Consider the following 13004-nt stretch of genomic DNA (forward strand, 5'->3'; position numbering starts at 1 on the left):
TACATGAGTTACATGCTAGTTTATTACATAATAGAAGCATCACAATAATTCTCGACAAATTATTAGTTATGTCCTTTCATTTTTTGTCTAAGTAACACAATTGCAAATACTAAACAATAATCAAACAATTAAACTTAAAACACAGCTATAGCTTATAGCTGCGTTTACTATAGCCGCGTTTACACGTGCGGCCTTCTCAACGTGACCATCGGTCAAACAAGTCTATAGTTGTGTTTTTTTAAACATGGCTATAGGCGGAGTCCTATAGCTGCATTTTTAAAAACATGGCTATAGACCTTGTTTGTGCTGCATTTAGAACCCACGACTATAGGTAATGTTTTGGCCACATTTTAAAAACCCAACTATAAACTTGTGTTGTGCTCCATTTAGGACCCACAACTGTAGGTAGAGTTTTGACTGCGTTTTCAAACCGCGGCTAAATCCTCCTACATATTTTGTCTATAGCTGCGTTTTTTTTTTTTTTTCGTTGCTAAATCACAATTCCTGCCCAAATTTTCATGCATCACAAACAACTAAATTTTCATTGCCAAAACAGCTGAACCAAATAACTATATACATGCATCAACAAACTTTGCATGCTCCCAAAACGGCTGAACCAAATATATACATAACCAAATATACATCACAGCTGAACCAACAAGTTTACAAGTGCCCCGTACATTTCAGCTATCTTGACATCTTTTACTTTCAAAATCACCAACAGATGAGGGGGGTGCATCTGCATAGAATGAGTAGAGAATTTTAAATTACATTTAAAAAAGAGAACCACAGTACTTAGAGTAGAGAATTTGCTTAAAACATTATGCATACCTTTCTGGAACAATTTTAACATCAAAGATAAGCACCAGTTCAATAAATACTTGAAAGAAATGCATGAAAAGAGCACAAAATAATTAAAGGAAACCATCATGAAAGCTAATCACATGCATAGATTGAGTATATCTTAATGAATGAATGCACAATTGACCACAACCAAGCACCAATAATATGAAGCACTCCCCCTCCAAGATGATATGTGATGCATGAAGTTCATAAAATTATAAACTCACAATACTCATCAAGCTTATATCATAAATTCATTGAGATTCATGTAACACAGCAAACAAACTATAGAAATTTAAAAATAATGAGCACCAAGCACTAAATAAAAATTTTAAAATAATGACATCTCTCACTACTTGTAAGGTTTGGAAAAACATGACAGTGTATATGTTTAGAAAATTTTGTTTTACCTAAGGATTACAATTTCATTCCCATTATTTCTGTACCACAGAGAGTCCCCATCAAGCATTGCCACCCTGAATATATTAAAGGCATCGAATTAATATCACATAACAATGCATTGCAAAAAGTTGTGTTTTGCTAAATAACATTTGTTTGCTACCTGAGAAGGATTAAAATCACGCATATGTGAGCTAAGTTTGGCGAACATTTCTCTCATGTGCGTCAACACTTCAGCCATTTGCTGTTTGTGCCTTGCTTTTGCTTGGGAGAGTTGCTCTTCATGCCTCACCTTAGATTGAGCTAGTTGCTCTTCATGCCTCGCCTTAAATTGAGCTATTTGCTCTCTAAGGGAAGTCTCCAACTCCGAAATCCTTTGGGTCGTTCCGCTTGACGACGGTGAAGTTGATGTAAACCGTGAAAGGTTTGTGGCACTTCTTCCTGATGGGGTTCGTCCAAAACCAACCCCACGTACACGTCCAGCGTGCTCTAGACCGATTGCCCGAGCATACGCATCGTCTTTGGACGAGAGGATTCCACCACCAAGCTCTCCTTGTAGTCGCATGCCGTCTTCATTCAAAAGTTCTCTCATCCTCGCCTGTTTTCCCACAAGAACCAAATAACATATTACACACCATAAACAACACACACAAAATACACTATAATTCGATTCAAATTGTGCTTACAATGTTCTCCTCTGCTTGGGGAGTAACAGCAGCCCCATCTTTGGTAGAGTATACTTTCTCATACACATCTGCATGCTCTACTGGCACCCCTTTAGATTTCGCCTACATCATGAACGGAATCCATACAATAAACACAATTGCTCTCATAATTGTCATGTTTATCATTTGCATTGACTAAGGCGTTCATGAATTCTAAGTTTATAACTACCACTAGCAAGAAAGTTTAAAATTATTTTCAACATTCAGTGTGATTCAGAAGCATAAAATCAACTTATGTTATACATGATGAAAGTAAATTAGGTAGTAATTATACATCAAAGTAAATTATAGAGAAATGCTAACAAATGCCCTTAAAGCAATGATTAACAATCCTTTTAACGAATGCCCTTATTGGAATTCTAATTCTTGAGGCTTCTCAAAATGGAAATTCCGATGAAAGTTTTAGGCTTTCGAGAGTATTATAGGAAGTTAATATCGAAGAAGAAAGACGCTACTTAACTTTACAACGACATCGGATAAAGAGATTTGTCAAGTTAAAGCCATGTTTTTTCTTTTTTCTTTTTCTTTTTTGGCGAATTAAAGCCATGTGAGATAAGGCAAAGTTCAGTAAAGATATTGGTCCCTGCCCCAACCTCTTTGCGGCAATGTTGTTTCACATTTGCTGATTATAAACATAAAAAAAAAACAACTGTTTCTCATGTGTTTGTAGTCATATTTTCTTATTTCAAAGATTGTAAGAATATAATAAACAAGTTGCAATTTAAATTCTCAATTTTGGTCCCAACTTATACGAGTTTATAAACTAAAGCCTTAAATCCTTGAATATATAAGATGCAATTATAGTTGAACTAAAGCCTCAAAATGACCCATTTAGGCCATTGTAATGGATTAAAAGCAATTTACTTTACACAAACTAAAGGCTAAAGGTGTGAGCACATAGAATAGGAAGGCTTTTCATAATGAGTCAACATACATTGCTATCATAGTCCATCAATTTGAACCTAACTATTTGCCACGTTCTTCCATAATTATTCATTTTGTGATGCTTAGGGCCTATTTGGTTAGCTGGAAAAAAAAAAACACTATTTTTTGTTTTCATTTTCAGTTTTTAGTGGGTCCTACCACTAAAAATGATTTAGTTTTAACATTTGTATTCATTTTTCATTTTCAGTATTCTAAAAGTTGGATTTGAATACAAAAGTTTGAAAACGCGTTATATATATGTCAGTGGAGTTCTTTCTTCCCTCACAAAGGGATGTGGGTCTCATTTGGGACCCATAAATGGAGCCCACACCTCTTATGAGAGGAGAAATAATTCCTTTCACGATTATATAGAACACAATCATTGTATAGAACTATGGGGTAATTGATAGGCAAAATATACTAACATGGGCTTTTGATTAATTAGAAGCCATCTTACCATTACATTAGAGATTTGTGCAAAACTTTTGGGCCCAGACCTTGCTATCCCCTTTTGTTTACCACAACTCTCCTTGTTCTTCTCACTTAATGTCTGCGACCACATTACCGTAAAAAAGAAAAAAAGAACAAAACATCACTTAGGGAATAATCACTGCTGAGGGCTAAACTAAGATGATGATGAGATAGATGAAGAAAGTAGCAGTACCTTTGTTACTATCATAACCTGGTTACTCAATTGTTGAACAACCTGTAAGGCCTGTGATTTTAAAGACGCCATTTCTAACTTTAGAGTGGAAATTTCCATCACTTTTGCTTTTAAAATGGCTATATCATGCTCTAGATGTAACATTTTCTTTTCGAGTTCACGGCTTGTTTCTTTATCTCGTCTCTCTTCCTCTGATACCAGCATTAAACTATGCCAAGACAAATGAATTGTAAGAAATATGATATTTAAATCAAGACAATAATAACTAAGCATATTAATTTAATGTAAGAAAAATTCACTATTGTTAGACAGAATTATTCATCCTTCATTTACTAAGCAAGCATATTTATAGCAAAACATATAATAACCGAATATATATATATTGTAAAAGAAAATCATGCAAAGCTGTCTCAAATAAAAACCATATCCAATAAGGCAATTTCTAATCCACAACCATAAACCATATCCAATAAGGCAATTTATAATCCACATTATAAATAAATATATAACCGATAAAATCACCCCATCCATTGATAAAACCAAGCATGCAATCGAAACCCATATCCAAAAGCTCAAATTTGAAATTTGTTATCCTAATAGATCGTCTAAATTAACCCAAAATTGCAATTGAAGAACCCAAATTGAAGTTTTGTATCCCAAACAACAAGCTAGAACCAATATAAATTTACCAATATCTGAATAGTGGATTCCAACTCAGAAAACATCAATGAATAGGATTCATATTTATTATTTAAAAGGACCAAATAATGTTATAGATAACCAAATATCGGCTCACATTGCTAAAAACATCCATAATCAAACCCACCAAAACAGCAATGCATTATTAATACGTACAAGACTCTGACACCCAACCCCCATTTCTGAATGGCTTACAAACTGTCTTCCAGTTTTTGATTATTCAATTGGTACAAGTGGAAGGGGGAATTAGAACCACGGTTCTCCTTATAAAGGAGACAAGGCAGTGCCACTGAGCTACAAGGCTCTTGGCCACAAACTGTCTTCCAGTTGAACAAATGAAATTTGACACCATCCCCTAACCCACCACACAAATAATCCCATTTTAATTTCTCAAGACGATGAGAAACACTTACTAGAATGGGGAATATAGATAGGTAAACTAGATAGTGTGCTCTTTATCAAGGTGATTCTGCCTCCTTTCGATAAATAGAAATTTTCCCACCCTGCTTACCTTCTCCCCCTTTTTTTTCCAAAATTGGATATGGGACTAAGGTTTTTTTGCTATTGGTGTTGTTGAAATCAAATAAAAATAAAATAAAACTACATTATTTTAGTGTCACTAATGGCATAATCTCAAACAGCAACGAACATAAGGGCCAAATTAATAGTGATTGCAAACTTAGAAGTATGAAATTGAAATTAAAAAATAAAAAATTCAGAGACCAAAATAACAATTGACCCAAACTTAGAAGGTGTAATTTGAACTTTAACCTAAATAATTATAAAAAAATACCATTATTCTTTTCATGAGAGCCAATGTCATTCACATCAATAACAATTACTTCCAAATTTGCAACTATCCTTATACAGAGGTTTATTCACGCCCCTTAATAACCTCAATCCAGAAAAAAGTGAGCAGCACCAAAAACAAAAATAATTAAAGGGACATAATGACATATAACCAATCAGGTTTTTATTAGCAAACCAGAACAAATGCTCTTATTAACAAGACAACTATATGTTTGGACATAAAATGAACCACCAAATAACTGTTTTAAGCAACCTAAGGTCACAGTGACAAAGAACCACTTCTACTTCACTATTCACCAACGCTGTGTTTTCTTCAATTTTCAATTTGCTTGGAAACGATAGTTGATATTCAGAAAATAAATGCATTGATAATCTTCATTTATTATAAACCTTTTCTTAATGCATCTCAAGGCACATTAATAACCTAGAGGTTCCATGTTACACTAGTAGGACAATGTTTTCAAGAATAAAATAAGGGAAACCATTCTCCATTATTTTCTGACATTTTAAACCTATATTGCACGATTGACCTAAGTTCCTACCATCAAATGAATAGAAAACAAATTCCCGAATTCATTTTCTTTCCCTTGATTATACAAGAAACAAACAAAGCCAAAGTGCAATAACAGTCCATTAGTTCCAGTACAAGAATTCCCTGTCCAGAAACAAAATTAGAAAGTAATGAACAATTGAACATATATACAACAATATCAGCTAGAGGAAGCAGAGAAAGTGTCAAATAATGTTAACTCTTAAGGATATATCATACTTTGTTGTGCATACATTTGAAATTAGTATATTATGAATTTTAACCAAACAAAAATGCTTCTTTCAACATGTCCAAAGTTTATAAGGGACCAACATCACTTGTTAAAAAGTTACTCGAACTTTACCATGACACAAACACGGTGCTGGCAGCAACCACTAAAGACTCATAAGAGGCAAGGGAAGGCTAGTTCCAACCACAAAGTATGGGTTCAGGCCAAACATTTAAATGTTCTTTTTAACCACATAACTGCAGGAAGTGTCATGATGCTTGTTATGGGATTATCTCAATGATATAACTTAAATATAGTATGCAAGGTCCTCTCATAATGACCATCAGGAATACCTCAAATCATATGTCAATTTCTAATACTGTTTTCTGTATATGATTTTTTTTTTTTTTTGATAAAGTAATAAAAATAAATAAATCAGAAAAAAGAGTCATTCAAGAATACAGGAAGTATACTGGGCATTTTGTACATGACATATTGTTTTGCATCAATGTAAATTCATTAAACAGAAATAGTAAAACACGTTTTTAGATTGAATGCAAAACATGTCATGAATGAAACTCAGTATCAGAAGGCAATGACAGACATATAAGAAAAATCATAGCAAGCCTAATGAAACAGAAAGAGTAAAACACATTTTCAGCATATAAAAAAATATAATAACTTCAGTCTTTCATTCATATTTATGAAAGATTATTGCTGAAGTGTTTTGAGTGGGTTTTGTGGAAACAAAGCTCTATAATGACTACAAGTTTGAGAATTTTTTTAATGTTAAATGTCACTTAAATTCCAAAAACAAAATTTATGGTGTTAATATCAAGGATTTTCACCATATTAGCTTGGTTGGAAATGTCTATATGCTCATGGCAAAGGTGTTGGCTAATCTCTTTACCTAATCCAAAAAAAAAAAAAAACAAAAACAAAAAAGGTGTTGGCTAATCACTTAAATGAACAAAAGGTGTCTTGTGTTAGACCCAAATGCTTTCAATAAAGTTTGAAAAATCCCTTATTTGGTGTTTATTTCCAATAACTGTCTTTGAAAGCAAACTTGATGGCAATGCTTTTAGAGTAATTTGTAGGCTATACACTGAAATGAGATGTGATTATGTTAACTAGGGCTATTTCATATATCTGTTAGACAGACTCAAATTTGGTGAAAGTAGGAAGTGGGTTTGGATTTCTATTTGGACAATTCAGTTTTCAATCATGGTATATAGAACCACAATTTTCTTTTCTAATAGTTCAAGAGGACTGAGACAATGAGGCCCTTTCTCCATGCTTCTTTTAATTTTGGTTATGGGAGTCAATGATATGATGTTACGCAAGGCTGTGGAGGGTGGGAACTTGGCTGCATTTCAAATTGAAGGAGAAAGTGAAGGGTTTATGGAAAGCTCTCCTCTTTTGTTTGCTCATGATACAATATTATTTGTGATGTAAATGCTGATCAACTTGGCTATATCTGATGTTTTCCTTCTCTGTTTGGAAGCAGTCTCAAAATTAAGGGTTAACCTAAGTAGAACAGAGCTTGAACCAACAGGATAAGCGGAGTGTGTAATGAAGCTAGGCTTAGTTTTGGGTTTTAGGGTGGTGACTCTACCTACAGTATATTTGGGATTACTCCAGGTTTGTCCTTTATGACACAACCAGTTGGGAAAGCAATCATTGAAAAGGTAGAAAAGAAACTAGCAATTTGGAAGAAGCAATATTTATCAAAAGGAAGAATGATCACTCTTATCAGAAGTACATTTATCTACACCACCAATGTGGGTAAATAATCTTTTCCATATCAACACATAACCAAAAATAAATAAATGCAGTGCTGAAGATAATTCTATATCATCTATTCAGCTAAACAAAACAGTACTTATTTTTGGCAAACCCCATATTTATTACGTTTTTACAACAAACCTTGGGGTTGCCACTAGGGTCATGCCAATGCAACTCCCATGCTCCATACTCTGTGATACATTTAATCAATTAAAACCATAACAAAATGTCATGACTCTACCTGCAGTTACATGGTTCTAAAAACTTTTAAATGTTTGGTCTCATCTCTTTATATTTTTATAGTTTCATCGTATACTTTGTTGAATGTACAATGGTGCAAAATAACATGTCATGTACAAAACACAAAAATCAGAAGGCAACGGCTGATCATCTCAGAAAAATCTAAGCAAGTCTAATGAAACAGGAAGTGTAAAACACATTTTGATATTGAATATGGATTAGTTGTGACAAGTTCAGCGTATAGAAAAAGATAATAACATCAGTATTTCATTTATATTTACTGTTTCCAGCTTGCAAATGTTTAAGCTCATCATCAATGACAACCACAAAATTGCATTTAACAGTTCTGACCACTCTTTATAGCAAGTCGATAAGAGATCAAGATCCAAAAGCAGTATATTAAGATCTGAAGATGTTTACTTACATCCACACAACATTTTCTAGCATATGCCAAGAATAAGATAGAACTGAGGAAAGTAAATGCTGAAATTTTGAGTTGAATCAAGCTTATTATACCTGTATTTCCTCTTCCTGCTCACTCTCCTTTTGGGAACTTTGTCATTCGGTTTGTCGAGTAAGACTAGATTCTCCATATAATTATCAACCCAAATTTTGAATCCCCTCCTACAAATTCCCAAATTCTTAACTTGTCTGCTCTTAGGATCATATGAAGAGATCTCAGAGTTAATTGGTGTTACTGTCTCCACTAATATGTTACCATTCTTCAGAAGACCTAATAGAAGTCCTCCATTGCAATCAACAGTGAACTGTTTAGTCCAAGAATCAACAACACCATACTCTTTCATCACCCAAATGGAACAGCACTTCATATTGTTCTCAAGAGTATCATGACATAAAAGAGAAAGCAATCCCCCAATTACTGAGGTACGAACATAATCACTCGTACTGAATGCACCATTTGGCACAGATATCACGCGAAAAACCTCATCACCCAAGTCAAATGACAAAACTAACGGACACGACTTATTGTCCATATCCTTCACTAAAAAATGGACAGCCCCATTTACAGAAGTTGCTGGCTCCCACACAACAAAACTAAACCCGGGTGATAAAGAGTTGCCAGCCCTTGTTATTCTCCAAGAGCCCTCATTAAGAGAGTAAATCTCAACCACAGGTATTTTGGCTGCTTCAGACGTTTTAGTTCCATCTTGAAATACAATCCTCACCACCTTATAATCATTAGTCCGCGGATCAAACCCGATTGCATTACGACTCGCTGTCTTGACAGTAATGCAGGGTTTTGGAAGGGTTATATATTTTCTAATAGAGGGATTCCAAAGAATATAGCGCTCTCGTTCATATAGACTGAACAATCCATTCACGGAACCGATTAAATTAAAATGGAATAAAAATTGACACGTTAGTGGGAAATCAATGTGTTGAATTTGATCAGATGAGGAGTCAATGGTATCGTCAATTAATTTGTAGTACTCTAAATGGGGAAACAGTTTATCAACGCGTTGCCTAAAAATTAATTTGTTGGAGGAAAGTGAAAGTGATCGAGTGAGATGGGAATTGATGAAGGCAGAGGATGTGATTAGAGATTTCCATGATTTAGAAACGCACCTGAATCGAATTAGGGATTTGACGGGGAGTCTTTGCAGAATTTCCAGAACCACTTCCTCCGGGAGATAGTCTGACATTCCTAACCCTAACCCAATTTCAAGCTTTTTCTGAAATTTTCGATTTCAATTTCAAGCTAATTTCGTTTTTGCATTGTTCTGCTTTGTTATAATCAAACAAATTAGCGCCAAGATTTTTAACTTTTATCTCAAAAATTGGGGGCAAGACTCCCGCCATTGAAAGTTGAAAACCCTCTAACGTACACAGTTATTTATTTTATTTTATTTTTATATCCCCATCTATGCATCATTTATAAGGTTGAGACTGTGTATGGATACCACTTATTTTGTTGAAATTAAAAAAATTATTGCTGAAAGTACTGTATATAAAAGTAAAAATTAGTTGAAATAGGTCATGAATAATGTCAAAAAGTGCAATGGAATCCATGAATAGTAGTAAAAATAAGTTGAATAGTGAAATAATTTTAATTTTTAATCTTAACTCAAACGCACACTTAGCGTGCTCTTGGCTCTAACTTAAAAATGCAGTTTATTTTTGCTACTATTTATGAGCCTACTGTACTTTTTGATACTATTTGTGAATTTTACTGAACTATTTCAACTAACTTTTACCTTTATCTACAGTATTTTCAGCAAATTAATTTTAGTTTTAACAAAATAAGTGAATCTCAAACAAACTTTTAGTATGTACTCACCCTGAATAAATTAGAGTAAGATAAACCGAATGAATCAAAGTGGATTAAGTTCAACTGAACTGGACCAAATTGGACAAAATTGAACCAAATTGGAGTAATCAATTGTATTGGACCAAATTGGACCGAAATGGGTATGTTATCTTTATTCTTGAAGCTGATGAAAATGACATGTGTTTCTATAAGTAAGAGTGGAATTGGGCTCTTCAACCTTGTCTTGAAAACTACATATATATATATATATATATATATATATATATATATATATATATAGTACTTTTAACAAAAAAAATTCAATTTCAACAAAATAAACGAATCTCAAACACATGTATCTCTTGGCCATCACAAGGGATACATGTGTTACTGTATGCTCACTAAACTGTCTTAATTGGTTTTTGAAATATAAAATTGATTAAACTTTCTTGTTGGAAGATGTTTTTGAAAGCTTAAAATGTTGTTTGGATCTTTGGTTGAGTAGCTTGCTTGATTGCATTCATTTCTGTCTTTTTTTATTGCATTTATTTCTATGTTTTTCCTCTCTTTGAAAACCTGTTTTTATCAAGCTCGACAGCTTCTCGACAGATCTTGACAGATTACTATCTATCGAGACCCTTGTACTTCTTTTCTTGATAGATCTTAATGCATTTTCTATCCATTGAAGCTTTTTGGAATTTGTCTCGATAGCTTCTCGATAGATTCTTGATCCATCGAGAAAGGTTCTGCCTGGCTGATAGCTTCTCAATAGCTGTTCAATCCATCGAGGCACTTTTGTCGTCGACAGATTCTCGACAGCACCTCCACAGATTCTCGACAGCACCTCGAGAGATTTATCTATCGAGAATTAGTGATCAAAAGAATCTCGATAGATCCTCGATCTATCGAGACACGTTTTCGTTAAACAGCTTCAGTGCGAAATCTGTTTCATTTCTCTCATTTTCTCTTCGACGAAAACATTTCTTTTTCTCTCCCAAACTCTTTTCCCTCAACCCCTTCATCTTCCCCACTTGGATTTCGGCCTAAACATTGCATTTGCCCTCTTGTATGCTTCTTCCCCATAGGTTTTAGGTTTTCTTGAAATTGTTGGGGTTTTTGAAAATCTTTGAGTATTTTGTGAAAATTTTGGGTTGAGTTTTGCTTATGTGATGTCATATGCTCATGCATTGCATTACATTTGCATTTTCACAATATTTCATGCATTATAGATGTGTGTTTATACGTTGAAACTTGTGTGTTGTTAGGATTGGATTGGGTTGAACCCATGATGCAATTTTCTTTGTATGTCACATGCTCATGCATACGTACCTTTTCATTTCCATTTTTTGGTACTTTCTGTTGATGGTGCTTTTCTGTCTATCTGTTTGTCTCTCTCTCTCAAATAGTTTTCTCATAGCACCCAAGCGCAAATCTGCTTCGTCCCGGAACCCTCTTCGTTCCGGGGCATCTTCTTTTGATCCTACTCCTCTTCACGTTCGGTTCCATGATAAGAAGGCCTAAAAGGACTTCTCTGAGAACTTCTCCAGACATGGTGTTCATTCGAAGCGCCGTGTGATTCTATTGGATTTTTTCGATACTACTTTACCCACTGTCATTCACAGTAGGGGATGGGAGTCTCTATGTGAGATACTCGTGATTTGTCCCATCGTGATCATTCACGAGGTCTACTCCAACATGTATGGTTTCGATACCTCTATACCTCAATTTGCTACACGCATTGGAGGTACACGTATCCTAGTCACCCCGGAGATCGTTTTCGAGATACTACACGTTCTGAGGTTATCACATCCTAATTACCCTTCATGTCCATATTTGAGGATTGTTTCCAAAGACAAACTTCTGTCTCTCTTTTGTGAGACACCTTCATGGGGTGATTGTCGAAACACCTCATGCTCGGGCTTTGCAAAAGGTCCGAGGTTCCTTAATATGGTGATGACATTTGTTCTCCATCCCTTGTCTCACTATAACTCCATTACAAAGTCTCATGCTTAGTTTTTGCTTTCCCTCATTGAGGACCTTACTATAGACTTTTCCTCTCATTTCATTCTCTCCCTTATAGATGTCTATAAGGATACGACGACCCATAATAAGCTTATCTTTCCTTCTACTTTCACAAGGATCATCTACCATTTCTCTGCTCCTTATTCTGAGTCTTCTCACTTCACTGTCATGGGTGCCATCAGCGTGGCGTCTGTTCAATGGAGTAAGGCCCAACTTCAACTAAAGTGGTCGCGGACCGAGACAGTGACTCCTCCAGCCCATTCCGATCCATCCACCTCTACTCCTTCTTCTTCTTCTACAGGTGGTGTGACATTTGAGGCCATCATGGCGCAACTTGAGAGCATGGATCCTCGCCTTGATACACTCACTACTAAGTTGTATCAGGTGAACACCCGTGTTAGTCGTATCGCATGACGACAAGCTTGCATTGGTGGCTTCACCGCATCTCCATCTCCCTCTCCACCTTCACAGGCTTCAGAGGACGAGGATGATGATGATGGTTCCAGTGATGATGATGATGAAGAGGATGAGGATGCTAGCTATTCCGGAGATGAGGAGATGAAAACTTCTCAGTGACTTGCCCTTTGTCATTCGTGACAAAAAGGGGAAGTAGTTTTGGTATGAGAGTAGTCATGTACTTAGGGTGAGAGTTAGCATAGAAATTTTTTATTAGAGAGAGTGTTTTAGTTTTTTTAGGGATGTAGTGAGGATTTATGTATCTTTTCTTTTCTTTCTTTTTGTACATCAGTCTTGTGACCATTTAGTGATAGCAAACATTGTACTTATATATCTTTTATATATATGATGATGTTGTTATCATTTCACCGATCTCTTCATGTGTTGTTTCTTTTCTCTCTTTATACACA

At 35.0% G+C, this 13004-nt stretch overlaps 1 protein-coding gene across 1 annotated transcript; it reads right to left on the reverse strand.

Moving 5' to 3' along the window:
- Positions 1 to 488: 488 nt before the first annotated feature.
- Positions 489 to 9572, reverse strand: LOC142617460 (F-box/kelch-repeat protein At3g06240-like). The gene is made up of 7 exons (XM_075790334.1): positions 8364 to 9572; positions 3556 to 3763; positions 3349 to 3441; positions 1929 to 2030; positions 1406 to 1840; positions 1254 to 1319; positions 489 to 739 (listed from the first exon to the last, which is right to left on the reverse strand). The coding sequence occupies exons 1-6, from the start codon at positions 9509 to 9511 to the stop codon at positions 1305 to 1307; spliced, it is 2001 nt and encodes a 666-aa protein (XP_075646449.1). The 5' UTR covers positions 9512 to 9572; the 3' UTR covers positions 489 to 739; positions 1254 to 1304.
- Between the last annotated feature and the right edge of the window lie 3432 nt (positions 9573 to 13004).

This window comes from Castanea sativa, chromosome 11, assembly GCF_040712315.1.
Source record: "Castanea sativa cultivar Marrone di Chiusa Pesio chromosome 11, ASM4071231v1".
Taxonomy (NCBI): domain Eukaryota; kingdom Viridiplantae; phylum Streptophyta; class Magnoliopsida; order Fagales; family Fagaceae; genus Castanea; species Castanea sativa.